Here is a 17,015-nt window from a genome sequence, read left to right as displayed (position 1 = left end):
TGGGCCTCTCAGACTTGGGCCTGTTAACAAGTAATTGGGCCTTCAACCACAAGCTGATGCAAAAATGTTTGGTCCGTCATGTATTTAATATCTAAAAACACTGAAATTCTTAAAAGACTGTTATAAATTGTTCTTGGGACTCGGTTGCAGGCTCTCTTCAATGGGCCTGAAAAGCTCATATTTCAAGATCTAAGATGACACCCAAGCTTTTTTCCCCCTCAGGAAGATGCTGAGTAAATTTGTGCCAACATAAATCAGCCAATGTAATTTGGTGTAGTCACATGTACAATTACAAGTAAAAGATCATTATTCTTTCTGTGACCATCACCACTTCAGTCCCCCCGCAATCCTTCTTTCTGTAATCAGCTTGCAGTAAAGAATTTGCCAAACATTATTAAATAACACCAAGCAGACTTTATTTTTTTCCTGCAACTTAGCATGCAAGCATCTAACTGCACATAATTTTATCCAACAAGTTTCCAAAATATAATAATCCAAGCGAAGCTATTTTCTAGGAAACAAGCAGGAAAATGTCTTCAAACATTCAAACAATGACATCCTTGAATGAGGAAACTGTGTGGTCATTGTTCATGTTAATTAGCAATTGTTCATGTTCTGTGCTGTTCATCTTTACATGGCCTACTGAATACAATATTCAGTTGGGAAAAGATGCATTCTAGTTTGGCTTACCTTTGGGCTTTCAGACATGAAACATTAGTGCTAATTAACGCTAACGGAGCCTACAGCAAAACTGGCATGGGAGCGCAAAAAAATTTTACGCCCAAAGTCATCCTAAGAACCACTGGTGACACCAAAAAAGCAAGACGCAAACCTCGTCAATGATGCTGCTTGTAGTTAGGGGACTTCAACTTCTCTAGCAGCCTTACTTTGTCAAGCAATTCTTGGATCATATTAGATGAATCCTACAGGAAAACAACGACTCGAAATGAGTTGTCATATTCAAACATAGTAAAAAAGAAGCTTGAATTGGTTGAAGCTCAAGACCTTAAGCTTCCTTCTCAAATTTTCTTCCTCCTTGTCCCTTCTTTCCCGTTCCTCTGAAAATATGTCAATCAGGCTCTCCTGTTCCCTGTTTAAATCCTCTATCTTCTTCTCTGCTGCCTGGAGCTGAAAAAGAAGAACAGGCAAAGACCTTAGACGCACGCACACCCAAATCCAAAATCACATCTTATCTTTTGTTCAATATGCTCAGCTCTGAGCTTCAACACAGAACAGGTCAGGTCTTTCTTAACCCAATTTTCAAGAGTAAGACATCCCTCTGTTTCTTTTCTTTATATATTATGGACGTTTCTACAATATCTTGAGGCATGGATTTATTGCTTTTGTTAGCAAACCATCTAAGCAACTATCATCAATAACATTCAAACATTTTAGAAAAGTGAGTAAATCTCGAGAAGGTATTGAAAAAAATAAGTAATAAACCTTTCTCCAATGGCACTGTACCTCACTTCCCTTTTAAAAATAAAAATATCATGTTCAGAAGTCACGGATGAAAAAAAATCCACATATTAGTTATGTTTACCAAACTGCCTACTTTTATCATCTCTCTATGACGAAATATATCATAGGAGAAGGAGACAAGTGTGCTGCACACCCTTTTCAGCCTTGGCTTCGGAAGTTAACATATCAGGGCAAAAGAATAAGTCACAATTGCCAGAGCCAGAACCGGAGCCAATAACGATATATGTGCACACCCACACACACACGTGGACACACATGCTGTCTTTCAGCAACAACGGTTGTTCCTAAATATCTTGGATTGAATACAGAAGTCTTCAATCTTCATCAAAAGTGAGTCAAAGTTTACTATGTCGTGTCTTTCAGCAACTCAATCTTATGCAGGGTGCACCATCCAATAATCAATTAATATTAGCTCACTCTATCTTCACTACATCTCCGAACTTGAGATTTCTACAACAAGCCTCAACCATCTCAGATTTTCCTTTACCTTCAAATTAAAGCTACCTATACCTTGTATAATGCTAGGAATTTGGACCGGGGGTGAGCCCACGCAACATGGGCCTAACACATGTGGGTTTACTTGGCAATGGTGGAAAGTCCATCTTTACTCGAAAGCTTAAGCCATTGAGTTGGACCCTCCCCCATGCTTTATAAACCACAATTCAACTTTCGAATTTTTCAATGTGGGACTTTGTGTTGGGCTCCTACACTCCCCCTCAAACACAAGTTCCTACATCCTCAAACCCATCCCACTTGTCACATCTTTTGTGTGCTCAGAGGTGGGAGACCTCAATTTTTTTACCAGACCTCTTTGGGCCTCAAACACACCCCCACAACCGAGCTCCAATACCATGTTAGGAATTTGGACCACGGGTGAGCCCACGTTACATGAGCCTAACATATGTGGGTTTACTTGGCAATGGAGGAAAACCTATATTTACTCAAAAGCTTAAGCCATTTAGTTGGACCTCCCCATGCATAATAAACCACACTTCAACTTCCTATTTTTTCAATGTGGGACTTTGTGTTGGGCTCCAACAAATAAAATACTAATGTCTTAAATGTCGCCACACATCTGTGCACTATTCTCATTTTTCCCATAAATATTGATTTTAAACAAGTTGACAGCATCCAAGCATTTACATAGAGCATAATGCAGTGATTGGCAAACCTATGATATTTGCGCCATGGTCTCATTGACAAAGAATTGTGCAGAAAACATCATGGCATGGTCACTCATGGCGGGACAAGCCAAAAAGAATCGAAATTCTAAATCAAAGAACCACCCTCAGTTATCACATGCGAATATGAGATGAAGTAATATGAATTTATGATTCCCAAGTCAAGGATTTAGCCCAAAGATGTGCTGGCATAAAGAATAACCCACCTCTCAACAATTCATTTGTCAAATAAGATTCTACAGTTCAACTCTCTTCTATATTAAAATAGCTCTTAAGAAATTGGCATACCTGAGTTTCAAATGTCCTGATCCTATCTCTTTCATGCTGCAAATCGCGCATCAATTCCCCCTGAGTCTCTCCTTCATTTTTCTCTAACCTACAAACAAAAAGTTCAAGAGAGTAACCCCCCACACAAGAAGAGAATCCACAAAACTCAGAAAAATTGTTAAAATATCGACAAACTCAGTTCATAAATTTGGAAGAAACAAAAAACACCTTTTTCTTAACTCACGATTCTCTTGTTTCAACTGGTCCACCGTACGTAAATCAGAGTTCGTAGTGGAAGGTGCAGCATCGATGCTATCACCACCCTTCAGTAAGAAATTAAAAAGTACACAATTAGACCAGAAATAGCATTTTTAAATAGGTCAGTGTCACACACAGTTGAGGGGAAAAAATCAAAGATTTTACAGTACTGTTCAAAAGATTAAGGCTTATTTTTCGAACCAACAATCAGACAGGAGCATACAAACACAGATGTATCATCCTTAACATAATCTTTTGTTAACTCGGGTGAGGTACTTCAATCCGCCTCACCACTCTCACTGCAGTTTCTTCTCAAGAGAATGCTATTTCTCCAAGATGGGTGGCGCAGAAACCCATCTATGCATCCCACGTCACAGTAGGTGATGAGAAATTTTGGTTTCAAAAGGAAAACGTAAAAGCAGGGATGTTATCCAATTTACAAAAAGATCAAGTTCATATAGGCACTATAAAATCACCTGAACTGGCATTATTTATGACTGAAAAAACACCAACTACATCTGAAGAGAACGAGAAATACCAGACACCCAAAACAAGTATCAGATAATTTGGCTCCAGAAGGAGCAGGGGGTAAGAAGGCCACACCTTAGACTGGGACCTGGCAACTGCCTGAAAAGCTCTTCCAACAAAGGCACAATCCTGTGGAGACGCAGTATCTTTAACATAGGAAGACGAAACGGCTGCAGGTGGAAAGCCATTAGCTTCTCTCTCAGGAGGGGCAGAGCGAACATGATCATTGCTGACAATCTCTGCTGAAGGTGATGATGGCTCAGAAGAACTTGTTCGTCTTGCAGATGTTGTAGCCTTTTTTCTATTATTACTTCCTTTACTAAAGATATTGCCATTTCCATTTCCTTGGTCGACTTTTCCTCCCCTGTCCTGCTTTGAATGTAAATAGGATTTTCCAGGTGCAAAAGACGGCGTCCTGCTGCTTGAGGCATTACTCTTCCTTTTAGAAGCAGAAGTATGTGGAAGATAGTCTGGAGAATCCTCTATAACATCATGACGTAATTGCAATGGTAACTTACCAGAATGAACTCACAAGTCACAATCGAAACTGCGACAGCAGAGTATTTATGTAGCACAAAGGAAATATAGCATACCTCTCTCGGAAGACTCGTTTATGATTCTCTTATTACGCCTAGGAGCATAACCGATTTTGTGGCAGTAGGAAGACCTAAATAAGTAATTCTTTACCATCAGAATTAACCAAACTTCACAAACAACTCACGTTGTTTAGGAGTGCAATTTCTAATACTTTAAACCATAGAAACAAGAAACAAAAGAAACAAAACCAGTAAGTCTTTTGCATGTTTATTAGTTTTGACTCAAGTCTTGAAAGAACTGTTGTGCGTTCAAATCCCTGCTTATCATGAGCTGGTTCAACAAAATTAGCCTCCAAAACACCTAGAGGTAGCAAAGAAATGAGTCAGAGAGAAAAAAAACTACTGAAAAAAGAGAAAAAGAAGGCCTTTTAAGTTATACAGCACCTATAACACCACGACCATCGCTCCCAGCTGCATTCCAAAGCCTCCAAAATGGCTGGAATATACAATAACTCAAGTGAGAATGATATGAAAATAGATTGATCGATACTTTCTGGAGAAGCCCAAATGTATCACTGCTTAAAGACAAGTGAAGGTCAAATTATCTCAACCTTCAAAAATAGGTCAACCCAAGCCTAACATAGAATGTAAAAACATTTGCACTATGCATTCAGTGCATGGACCCAGACCGGAATTGACTTGAAAAGCATTATTTTTCCTCAAGATCCTAATCCAGGGTAAACTAAAAAAAACCTTCTTGTCAGCAAGTTTTTACGCCACATCTGAACTAACAGATGAAGTTAGCAAGTTTTTATGCCACACGTGAAATTCGGGTTGGTGGCAAAGTCAAGGTCAAAATGCCAGACCATGCAGGCGTGAACAGGTTTATAAGGCCAAAAATTTGGACCGAGCCTGACTCAGGGAGTTTAGCACTGTAGCTACAGTTGAGACTAATTTCAAGGAAAGACTATGAACAGTGAAAAATTGCTCTTATCAAAGATTGAAACTTCAAAACAGAAAATTCTTACGAGGGTCAAGCAGAAGGAAAATCTGAACTGCCTCAATTACATCACCATAATAAAAATTATTTCATCTCAATGAAGTATACAGTAAGGATAAGCTTAACAAGAGGCAGGAATATCAACTCTGTGTACAAGAGGAACATTTCTCGCTTTCTTATTAAGATGGCATTCATGAGATAATATATAGTCGATTTGGTCTTGATGGAATCAGCATCAACAGAAAGGTTGTTTCAAAAAAATTCAGTAGATTATAGAGAACATAAGCAGATTTCTCAAACACAAGTGCCTGGGTTGAAGCACCCAAATGGAGGGAAAAAATTCAAGTTCTCATCAATAATCACTCACGAAAAAGAAACACGACGTTACTGCAAGAATTGTAAATCAAAATTATCAAAGTTAGATTTGCATTGGAAAACTAACCTTAATAAGTCGATTTTTGTGATAAACATTGAACCCTTGAACATCAATGTGAAATTTCGCGTCCTTCACAAATCCAATGGTCACAACAGCAGCCATCTAATGACAGTAATTGGCTGAGGTCAGCACAAAATTGTGACAGCAACAGTTAGGTGTGAAAGCAGTTAGAAAGCATTACATTCACATCCTTTGGGACCCCATCAGCAGTAGGATTCGGACGATAAGTTATCTCCTGAGCCATCATCATATCATTTACAATATTGTGGTGCTCAACATCTTTTCCACGAAAAATGACTCGGAAATGCGGAGGAAGTCTTAGATAGAGAATCGAAGCATAACTCTGAAATTCACAACGGATCACAAAGAAACTTAATATCATTGAAAAGAACCATTCTGCAGCTTCAGTTTAGGCACAGAATCGTACACATGTATCCTCTAAAATTTCCCTGTTTGGGTGAAGTTACATTTGTTGTATATGACAAGAAATGAGTTTCTTATTTCATGTAAATTGACAGGGAAGAAAACAGAAACAATTAATTTCCGAACACCAAATCCATTTTGACAGTCGCTATATTTCTACGAGCATCTTTCAATTAGAAGTCACGCGCACTAACCTTCTAGCCTTTTGGCATTCCAACATCCACACTTCCATGGACACACCAGGGAATGGGACTCTTCTCTGCCATATGACTAGTTGATGTGAAGAGTCTTTACACATCACTTAAATGCATTAACACAATAGTTGCATTAAGTTATATCACAAACACACACTCACATATATAATGTATCTGTCCAATACGAATCACCCATCACACAAAGATTGCGATCACTTCTTATGAGATCATAAAGCTAGTTAATTTTGCTTCCATAAATATATGAAACTTGGCCATGCATATATGTAGCAACTAAATATAACTAACAACCCTAAATCTTCAAACAACAATTAGATAAGGACTCAATAGATTACAAGAAAACCAAACCATTGACATGCAGCCAGGAAAACTGATAAAATATGCTTCGACCAGTTCACTCATGGAAAAATCATAATGAGGAATAAGCTACGCTACCCTTAAAGAATGCCTGTAAGTCAAGAAGTGCCTAGAGTTAGGAAACTCTTTTGCCATCTGTATTTTCTTCTCATCACGGTTGACACCTCTAAGTTGAATATCCTGCAAGATTACACATACCAGTTGATACTTGATTTCAGAAAGAAGTTTACATTGGAGATCCATTTATAATTAAAATTTTAGAATTTCCAACAAATAGATGGAGGATACAGAAGGTATCAAAAATGTACATGCTGGTCAGCATCGAAATCAAGCTCCAATAACCCTTGGTCATCCTCCCAGAGATTGTAGATAATTATACGTGTACCTCGATCTTTCATAAGATTAAACTACAGAGTAAGAAGAGCAAGAAGTTAAGCAGATAAATTACAGAAAGAAGAGCAGACCACTCCGGGGGAGATAAAACAAAACAAGTTAAATAAAACTTAGATTGAGAAGCAACCAACAAAAATACATGGGTACAAAATCTGCCAAGACTGATAGATACACGAACACAAAAATGAAAGTGCATAGTTGCCAACATTCCTTTGAAATAGCAGTGGACAAGTCACCTGATTTAATGGCATATAAATTTTCATGAAAGCAGCTTGGTATGATGTTTATGACAGTAAATTTACCAGCAGGGCACATGATTTTGAGCCAACAATAAATTTGACGAATACATGTCATATAAGTGCTTAGTTCTCTCAACAAGGGATGAGAATCACCTGACGGAGTAGGTCTACTTCATCACGAAAAGGAGACCATTGTACAATTGTATCCACATTTTTACTCCAATCCACGGCAGAAGATCTCATTATCTTCTTACATTCTCCACCATTTCTTTTGTAGTCAAGCTTTTCATGCCAATCAACAAGCCAAAGATTAGAAGGGCATAAAACAAAAATAGATGAAAAGCATAAACACAATACTAAATAGTAATCCACAGCACCAGAAAATAAGCAGGTCATAATATCGTATTACAACATTTACAATGATTAGGTAGGTTCACTTTGCTTGATTATTTGGTTTAGAACTATGGTTTGGTTCAGTTATACCAAGCCACAAAACAAACAGAAATTAGCAACTCATCCTTTTTTTAAGTGTACAGCTAAACATGTTTCATTGGCCATTGACCAGTACAACACCACAAGAGACGATCATTCTTTGACATACAAACAAAAACTACATTAGTCATTACACTGATATTCCATTACATAACCATAGACAATGCAAGGTCAAGACAGTAACAAAAACTAGCACAGGTGAAGTTATTCAAGACACTGCAAAGCCTTCTAATTGTTATTACCATTGGCACCACAATATCTTCCTTCCCGGTGCTTCTCAAAAATGTGTAAGACAGCAATCCGATGCTCTGTGTTGGGCTAAAGCAATATCAAATAACTAAATTAGTTTTTGCATCACAAAAACAATATGGAAATAATATGAAAATAACAAAATGATGACCATTATGAAGATGGATACAAAACACAAGAATCTTATAACAAAAAGGGGGGAAAAATTTACCATTATGACCCAAAAGTAAAAAGGTTCATTTGTGCTAATTATAGGTGAAATCCTCCAACAAATGAACCAGAAAGGACTGGTTTTATTATTTTATCCATCAATCAATTCAACTTTCTAAGATTATGTGTTAGGAATTTATAAGAGACTTCAACTCAACCATAAATTCGGATAATTTCCCCTCACTTCACTACCGAAAAAACACAGTTTCAGTCATCAATCTCGAAACAGTCTATCACATTTTCATTTTCATAAGATATGCCAGTACTTTTAACCATCTGGCATGGTCAGCATGGTGAATAGTCCAACAAATCAAACCGGCCTCACCCACAATACTGTTACAAGCTTATAAAAGAAATATCCACAGCACATTCAAGGGATTGAGTAGACAAACCTCTTCCCATCTTTTCCAGAAGTACGAGAAAACACAATAACATCTGCTCCAAGCCTCATCGTACTTGTCTTAAATCCATTGCCATCTGACAAACGACAATACAAGAAAAAAATTCACTCTGTAATAGAGACATAAGCAGATGTACAACATATCAACTTAATGAACTTATTAAGACTAATGGTTCACATTGTCCGATTGTGTTAGCAAGTTTGCTTTTTGCAGAATATCCTAGAGACATGCAATGTCGCATTTTTTCCGGATCCATCCCACCACCATTATCTGCCAAAAAAAACAGGTATTGCATTACACATAGAGTAATTGAGTAAGCCACCAATAAGTGACAAATCATGAAACTAGTCATCAGATCTCAGCACAAATGACAAAAAAATTGGAATAAAATGAAAATGGATGACATAGTCAAGAAAGCTCACTTTTTTTCAAGAAACCTCACTTGAAGAATATAAAAGAAGCATATATTAGAATAAAGCCATCAGTGTTCATGAATTTATATTTTGAAGAAAAGGAAATAAGACCGATGAATATAAGAGCTGATAAGTATAACATGAAACCATGTTGTAGGGTCTCACATAGATACTAACCATTTTTTCATTCACTTTATTCACAAAATCCTGCATAAACAAGGCAAAACAAGTACCTACTCCTAATGTAAACAACAAACAACAGATCCACGGGTAATGCAAACTCCTTTGAGAACATAGTCAGGCTATGATGTCAAGTACTTATAAATCTGAAAGAAATTTAATAGTTAACAAAGAGAATCATAGACAAGCAAGGGTAAAAGGTCATTGGGTCAAACAACATGTTTCATTTTCCAAAAATACAAGAAGGCTCAATAAACATGGAGCATACATAAACATGCACAATTCCAAAATTTTCAAATAATCAACCAGTACAGCATTACAATCACCGTTTCAATTTTCCAACCTTAGGACAAGATATTGTCGGTAATAAGACAGTAACAAAAATTTTAACAAATAAATATTTCATAATGAAACTCAAAAGAAATGGAAAGGACGCCAACATATAAAATTTTCAAAAAAATGCATCCTGGTTATTGCAAGGCCAAACAACAAAAGAAATGGAAGGACGCCAACTATAAAAGAGAACACGAACAGTTGCACGCATGCCTAAAGGAAGGAGGATAAGATAAAAGCTCAATACCTTCAACCAGTAGCATTCTGCTCCCATCTTTTTTACTTAGAATCATATCGACATTAACATATGTAGCTCCATTGCAGACCTAAAACCAAAGTGATTATACCAACTATATAAACCAAGAAAGTGTATCGTGCACGTTGATCCTATTAAATACCTCATCCAAAGAGTTGTCCAAAAGTTCTGCAAATGCTGCAAAGCGCAAATCCATAGAGGATAGCTTAGACAACTAAAACTCTAAATGGACCCTGATAAAGATTCTCAACGTAAAACCAGATAAACTAAGAGAAATAAACCAACATGCGTACAAGTATTAGTCAAGTTTACCTCCAAGGGCCCATTTATGACTGGTTGCATTGGAATGTAGAAACCTAGGATGAACCCTGACATGATCTATGCCACCTGCAAATTTGGATCAAACATAAGAAGCAGGAATTTTCCAGTATTCAACATAAAACACAAGCTCATATTTGGGCACCTTGCTACATGGATTTGAATGCTAGCTATTCAAAAAAAATCCACAAAATGATATCCATAAACGACAACAGTCATGAAACTCTCAACATTAGGAAAAATAAGCGAATTGATAGATACTTAGATAGGGGGACATGATGCATAAGAACTCAACATAACTCTATCTAGAGAAAGAGTGTGGTGAATACAGTCTGCATAGAACTATCATGCATACAAAATATTCCTTCACCAAGATTGGACCAATAATAGACAAAAAGTGTTAGAATGGTTATATATATTGGTAATATATGTAAGGGTTAGATATAGGGTTTTGACTAAGTGAATAAGCATAAGCCTTTTTTCTCTCATCTTTTACACCCTCTCTTTCCTCTACTTTCAACCTGCTTAGCTTTACTGAGGAACTTTCATAGCCTACTCCACAAGAATGACCAGATAATATATATTTTTCATAAGAATGTCTGACCATTAGATCTTAGCCTATCCCACCCCCAAATATAAGCCCAGGGTAAGCCTTTTCATTTTGCTTCTACACTTTCTAGCTCAGATGCAGAACATGTTTTTTTTTTTAAGTAAAATATATTTTACTAAGGTGCACTAAGTGAGTGCAACCCAGAAACAAAGAATAATGAATACAGAAAAATAAAATAGAGAACAAAAAGAGCAGTATGTCACATCAAATCTCAGAATTTCTAAAAAGTTGCTGTGCCGCAATCCCTAGAAAGGAAGCAGTAAAATACTTGCTCCTTATTTTCACAATATTTAAATTGGTAAGTTCAATGCTGCTCGTCTAATTGCATTTCAAATCTTTATTTGCGAAGTAGTTATTCCAGTTAGCATTCAGATGAGAGTGACCAATTCTTTATCCAACTAAAAAAAAAGAAAAATAACAAATTCATTGAGAAGACAAAAGAGCAAAAGCTTCAATGCACGAAGGGCTCATATACCCAACAAACATAGGAAAATTAACTAAAGCTTTTTGCCCCCTTTTTTCCCCAGGTGACCAGCCGAACAGCAGAAAAACCAACATTGCTATTAGGTTTCTACCAAATCAGGCTCATCATATCCGGATTTCCAACCTCGCGTTCTTAAAGAAAAGAGGTGAAAACTCCAATTTCCAATGCCAGAGTAGATAAGTAAAGCCAAACCAAACAGGTAGTGTTGCATAAAAATAAAAAATAAATACTCATGGTTCTGAAATCCTGTAATTGAGAAAAGAAAAACATATAACTAAATGAGACAATTTCGAATTTCTAAAGCAATACAAGGTTTCTAAACCCTAAATTCCTAGGTTTCCAAATTTTTACTAACCAAACAGAAAGGGATAACTAATCCACAACAAAAATAAGAGAACGAGAAACTAAAATTTTATCACACACAGATACATTACCCGATCCAAATTCCCAATCACCAGAAGGAGCGCCCTCATAATCCCCAGCTTTCCAAAACTGTTTGCAACTCTGTCCAATCACGGCCAAGCCCGCATTGGCCGTAGATTGCCTCTCCACCGGTGGGAGAGGTGCAAGAAACCCCACGGGCAACTCAACTCCCAAATCACCCAGATTCCTCTTCTTCGACGCAGGACCCTCGACACCAACACCATTGGAAGAAACAATTGCTCCGCGTCCCTCCCCGTCCGAATTGTCGGAGTCTGACACCGAGTCCGAATCGCTACTACTCACTACAATCACGGTCGCATCACTGCTCCCGTTTTGCTTCGGTCGCTCCTTAAACGCGGCGTCTAGAATCTCTCGCTTCACGCGAACATCCATAGCATCAAATATCTAAAGTAACAGAAAGAAAGAAAGGAGAGGATACAAACAGCTTTCGCATGCAAAGATTCAGACGCCCAAAATGTGGTATCGAGAGAAAGGGACTTTGCCGTGCACGGTTGGGATACTGTTTCCTTTTCGGAGGAGGGGGAAAGCAAAAAGGTTTTACGCAAAGACAATTTAAAGGAATAGTTTCCAGTTTTGATTCTTTTGAACTTGTGACCTGGAATAGGAATTTGTTTAATTAGGAAATAACTTTGCATGAAAATCCAGTGGCACAGTGGCAGGCGTCGGGTTCAGTAAAGGCTGATTATTGAGCGACGGACGGTCTGTCTTCTTCAAAGTAATGGAGGAGAGACCGAGAGATGTTTGACCACGTGTCGAGTTTCATGGGCTGGGCTATCTGCACAACAGAGCCAGCCCACAAGTGTTGTTGGGTTGTTTTATGTATTTAAGCCCATGAGACCCAAATTAATACTATTATTAGGGCCGCTTTGTTGATGTGATTTTAATTATTGGGTTAAGTCGCCAAAGACTTGCTTCGCCGCCAGTTAACTCGCAATTTCTTAATATGTTCATGTTAATTGTTCTTGGTTTCGAATTAAATAATTTATTAGAGCTAATAAAGCGGGGATTTAGTGATGAATACCCGTCACACAAGATGGAGTCCAAGTCTAACATTGTAAGTTTGTGTCTAACTTTCTATTAAAAACTCAAGTTAACAGTAGAATGCTTGACATCCTTTATAAGTTAGACTCTAAACTTATCATCTCTCGATGTAAGATTCTCATCAATACTCCCCCTTGGGCCTCGTGCATGGTCCCGACTATACCATTTCGAACCGTTGGCTCACTTACCGCCCCAAACCTGTGAGACAGGATCACATAGCAATCCAGTGGATCAAGGTTTTCCCATTTACTTGAACGACATTTTTATTTCTTTTTTTACGACTTTTTTTTTTCTCTTTTCTAACCCGTCTACAATGGATTTGGTCCACTGTCTATTAACTCAACTCCACAAGGGATGGGCTCCGCCTACGATAGTATCAACCCACAAACTTGCCCACAGGCACATGCAACAATTTCTAACCCGCCTACAATGGATTTGATCCACTGTCTATTAACTCAACTCCACAAGGGATGGGCTCCGCCTATGATAGTATCAACCCACAAGCTTGCCCGCAGGCACGTGCGACTCTCAATAAAAACACAAATGATGAATATCCACTACACGGGATGAGGGCTCAAGTCTAGCATCACAAGTTTGGGCCTAACTTTCTATTGAAAACCCAGGTTGACAATATAAGATTTACCCTCCCTTATAAGCTAGACTCCAAACTCACCATTTTTCGATGTAGGATTCTCATAATTTAGGCAAAACAAACAACAAGTGAACGTATTTAATAGTTTTTTGCCACATACTTTTTTGAGTGGTAGTTGTTGAATATTTAGCACGATGAACCCGACATATTTTTTGTTCGATGAATCAAATTCATCACGATTGAAAATCGAATGTTTTGAGTTTGTAACAGAGAGTCTAGAATTGTGATTTTTTTCATTTTGAATTTTTTCTAAACTTTTATCCCCTTTGGTATTCCTATAAAAACAGCCAAAACAATGATAGTTTAGGAAGGATTTTTTTTTTGTTGGATTTCTATTCTGGCATGAACAGCGAAGTTGAGCACAAAACTCTATAGCCAAAGAACTAGAAAAGAATAATTTCTATTGACATTAAATCCTCACATTATGGCCAACTTTGCTCCTCAAATTATGGCATAATTTGCTCCTCAAATTATGGATCAAATTATGGAACTTTTGTCCCATAATTTGCTCCTCAAATTATGGAACATTTGTCTTAGGGTGTAATGTTTGATCCCTATATATATGAGGTTGTAATTGTAATGTTAAAATCAATATACATACACACCAAATATTGCCTCTATTCTTTTCTACAATTGCTCATATTTTTCTACAATTTCAAAGAACAAATAACTGGAAGAAAAAAAAAAGTGAGAAAATAAAATAAATTAGCCCAAAGTGTTCAAGTTATTGAATTCAGTAACTTAAAAAACTGCAAACATAAACATGTGAAGAACAATAAACAATGAGGAGATACAAATTTGAATTCCTGCTGCCTCATCCTTAGCAAAGCCAAGATCCATCCTTTCTTTTCCTTAACAACTCTGTGTTTATTCGTTCACCAACTAAACAAATTGGCATAATTAAGAAACAATAATCAATTTTGGAGATAGATTAAAGAGGACTTATTGTTGGTGTATCTTAAATTAAATAGAAAAATGTAATCAAGTATTCAATTTGTTATGATGGATTTGGATATGGATCCAACTCACGCGGGTAAGGAAGTGTGATCGTTCCGTTGGCCATAAGATTGAGTCGGCCTATAATGTTTCATATCTGCATTAGTTCTTCAAAAGTTTTCATAGCAGAAGCTGGAAGACCCAGAAGCACATTTATGCTTTTCCTTTCTTTTCCATGGGAGAGGAACATAATCACTTCCTTCTCAGGCAATGCAACAGGACCTGAAAAAACTGGTTCTCCCCATCCGAAATCTGTACTGTGGAATGATAGCCTAGACCATGTAGTAATCAGAAGAGTAGCAGATAAAGAAGGCCTAGCTCTTGTCATCTCAAAATAGTCGATCGCGGATCTCATATAACTGTCTGTAACCACATTCACTGCTTCTTGTACCAGCCCAACTGCATAGGACATGGAGTTCTCTAGCAACTCACCAGCACTGCAAAGTGAATTTGTTAACACAATTCCATTGCCAGAGTAACCTTCAGGAAGTGGTGGCACAAATTTAGACCGTCCATCGACTGCAAAGAGTAGTTTAGTCTGTTGATCAGGCCTCATTCTTAATGCCTTGCATCGAGCGCGCCACACAAAGGCCGAGAGGGCCTCAAATGTAGTGCACTTGGTTAAAACTCCATCTTTCATTGCCTTTTTCTTCAGTCGTTCAAGCTTCTCTGGCTCGAAACAGAAGGAACTATATCGCATTTCCTCTTTGTAAACCTTGCTTGTTTCAGATATGTCCTCTATCTCAGCAAATTCATGGTGTGGGAACTCGACGTTGGGGGGGTTTCGGGCTTTGAGTATCCTCCTGTCAAGAAATGGAGGGACTTTTAGAGGCAAGCCCCTTGCGGTTTCGCTCCATGAATTTACAAACTCCATAGCACCAATACCATCAAACAAGCAATGGTTCATGCCCAACCCCAGAACAAATCCTCCACATTTGAACCTAGTTACCTGGAATACAAGATATTAAGCTATTGCACTGCTCCTAAAAAGATATTAGAGTAGTTATGGATTCCACCAGAATTTTCTTATAAATTTTCACATACCTGGGCCACCAGCGGAGGTATCTGAAGTATGTTCTGTGCACCAGGAATGTCATAAACCAACTTTCCAAGAATGACAGGATCCGGTTTTGTTATATCTCCGATCGCATCAATTGTACAATTTGCTTCAGCCTCAACAAAGACAGCACCCTCACCAGTGCAATCCACTATCAGCTTTCCTCCTGAGCTAATTGTGAGCCGCCCTGCAGCCGGGTAGTAGTGTACAAGAACTCTTGACAAGGCATTCTTGATAACCTCCACAGCTTCCTCAATTCCTTTTATATCTGATTTGAAGCAGTAAATGGTCTGAACAATGACTGCAATGTTCTGGTCCAGATTTGAGAGGAAATATAGACCCTTCTGCGTCTCTTCCGCTGGAGGAACCAGTGTTGGTTCGAATTGCTTTACACAAACGTCAAACTTCTTATTTTCCACAACTTCCATTGGATTACACTACTGAAGAACAAAACCTGAACCAAAAAGATTTTCAAAGAGAACATAAGGATGCTAAGTTTTTAATCACAAGAACAACAAGCTCTAAAGCAAAGAGTAGTCGAAAGTCGAAACATACCTGCAAGTGAAGCCGTAGAGTATTGTTAACTTGGAGGCAGATGAATGGCAATGAAATGGAAATCTGTACACTCCTTTCGAAAGCAGAGACATTTATATAGGAAGAGTTTAGACATGGAATTAGAAAATTAGTTGTTCTGGTTTAACAAAATGTTTCAACATGATAAAGACAGGTGATGATTCCTGTTTGAAAGAGTTCATACGTAAATCCATCTTGCTTTTGATATTGATATTTTCTGCACATTTTGATAAGGTCATATGGGTTGAGGTAGGCTACTGGCCGAGGAACCAATACAATACCAGTGAGCAATCCTGTCGTGAGAAAGTGAGGAGGCTGTGGGGTTTGGTTGGTTGGGTTGGCGTCCAAAATTTGGTTACTTGATCAACTTTTATTAAATTATTCTAGAAAGAAAATCAATCTAGCCCAGAAAGAATTCTTAATACACAGTTAATAGGCCTCCGTTAGAACTTCTCAATAAACCCGTACCGAGAAATAGGAGGTTCCTAATGACATACACAGATACACGGTGTGCATTTCCTTTCACTGGTTTGACACGAATTCAGACTTGACCATGCTAAGCAAAACAGGCAAGCATTTGAAAACACAAGTTTGACAACAAACTTTTGAGAAAATCTATGTAAAATTAGGGCTATTCAAAAAAACCGTGTCAAACCAAATCAACAGATTGATCGGTTATTGTCAAATGTATGTTAGTGAGGACAAATAAAAAATCTCCCCAAAAAAAAAAATAAAATCAAGCTTAATCTCCTGTAAAATAAACCTTCAAAACAATAACAAACCTCAGCTTCTAATATTTTCGTCCATAAATGTAGTTACAAACTAGAACTTCAGAAAAACCACATCAATTCAAGTTAAAGCTCTGCTTAATAAAGAATGCTCAAATAGCAATAAAGGCACTTCATTGCTACTAGATTCCAGAGCAAAACTTTTACTGAAAAGATTAAGGAAAGGGGAAGACTGAAGATAAGGGAAATTCAGAAAACCACAATTC

General features: G+C 37.7%; 2 protein-coding genes across 2 annotated transcripts; both read right to left on the bottom strand.

Moving 5' to 3' along the window:
• Window positions 1–507: 507 nt before the first annotated feature.
• LOC119985284 (protein MICRORCHIDIA 7-like) lies at window positions 508–12,230 on the bottom strand. The gene is made up of 20 exons (XM_038829539.1): window positions 11,693–12,230; window positions 10,159–10,233; window positions 9,989–10,023; window positions 9,838–9,916; window positions 8,842–8,934; window positions 8,656–8,740; window positions 8,047–8,122; window positions 7,466–7,594; window positions 6,989–7,087; window positions 6,759–6,860; window positions 5,870–6,031; window positions 5,695–5,790; window positions 4,697–4,748; window positions 4,502–4,613; window positions 4,310–4,383; window positions 3,792–4,198; window positions 3,159–3,253; window positions 2,952–3,039; window positions 1,006–1,128; window positions 508–923 (listed from the first exon to the last, which is right to left on the bottom strand). Exons 1-20 carry the CDS (start codon window positions 12,072–12,074, stop codon window positions 837–839), a joined length of 2,451 nt encoding a protein of 816 aa, XP_038685467.1. The 5' UTR covers window positions 12,075–12,230; the 3' UTR covers window positions 508–836.
• A 2,099-nt stretch (window positions 12,231–14,329) lies between these two features.
• Window positions 14,330–16,692, bottom strand: LOC119985873 (omega-hydroxypalmitate O-feruloyl transferase-like). The gene is made up of 3 exons (XM_038830321.1): window positions 16,004–16,692; window positions 15,436–15,902; window positions 14,330–15,340 (listed from the first exon to the last, which is right to left on the bottom strand). The coding sequence occupies exons 2-3, from the start codon at window positions 15,874–15,876 to the stop codon at window positions 14,483–14,485; spliced, it is 1,299 nt and encodes a 432-aa protein (XP_038686249.1). The 5' UTR covers window positions 15,877–15,902; window positions 16,004–16,692; the 3' UTR covers window positions 14,330–14,482.
• Window positions 16,693–17,015: the final 323 nt, after the last annotated feature.

This window comes from Tripterygium wilfordii, chromosome 19 (genome assembly GCF_013401445.1).
Source record: "Tripterygium wilfordii isolate XIE 37 chromosome 19, ASM1340144v1, whole genome shotgun sequence".
In the NCBI taxonomy this organism is placed as follows: domain Eukaryota; kingdom Viridiplantae; phylum Streptophyta; class Magnoliopsida; order Celastrales; family Celastraceae; genus Tripterygium; species Tripterygium wilfordii.
The sequence above is the reverse complement of the archived record's forward strand: the minus strand, read 5'-3'. Positions and strand labels throughout refer to the sequence as shown.

What these genes read in the sequence shown, in the direction of transcription:
- LOC119985284 (XM_038829539.1), bottom strand. Translation starts at nt 12,074, where the DNA reads ATGGATGTTCGCGTGAAGCGAGAGATTCTAGACGCCGCGTTTAAGGAG. An exon ending in CAGAATGCTACTGGTTGAAG is followed by an intron (nt 8,935 to 9,837) that starts GTATTGAGCTTT and finishes TTTTTTTGGCAG; the next exon opens with ATAATGGTGGTGGGATGGAT. An exon ending in ATTTCGATGCTGACCAGCAT is followed by an intron (nt 6,861 to 6,988) that starts GTACATTTTTGA and finishes GTAATCTTGCAG; the next exon opens with GATATTCAACTTAGAGGTGT.
- LOC119985873 (XM_038830321.1), bottom strand. Translation starts at nt 15,876, where the DNA reads ATGGAAGTTGTGGAAAATAAGAAGTTTGACGTTTGTGTAAAGCAATTC. An exon ending in TACCTCCGCTGGTGGCCCAG is followed by an intron (nt 15,341 to 15,435) that starts GTATGTGAAAAT and finishes CTTGTATTCCAG; the next exon opens with GTAACTAGGTTCAAATGTGG.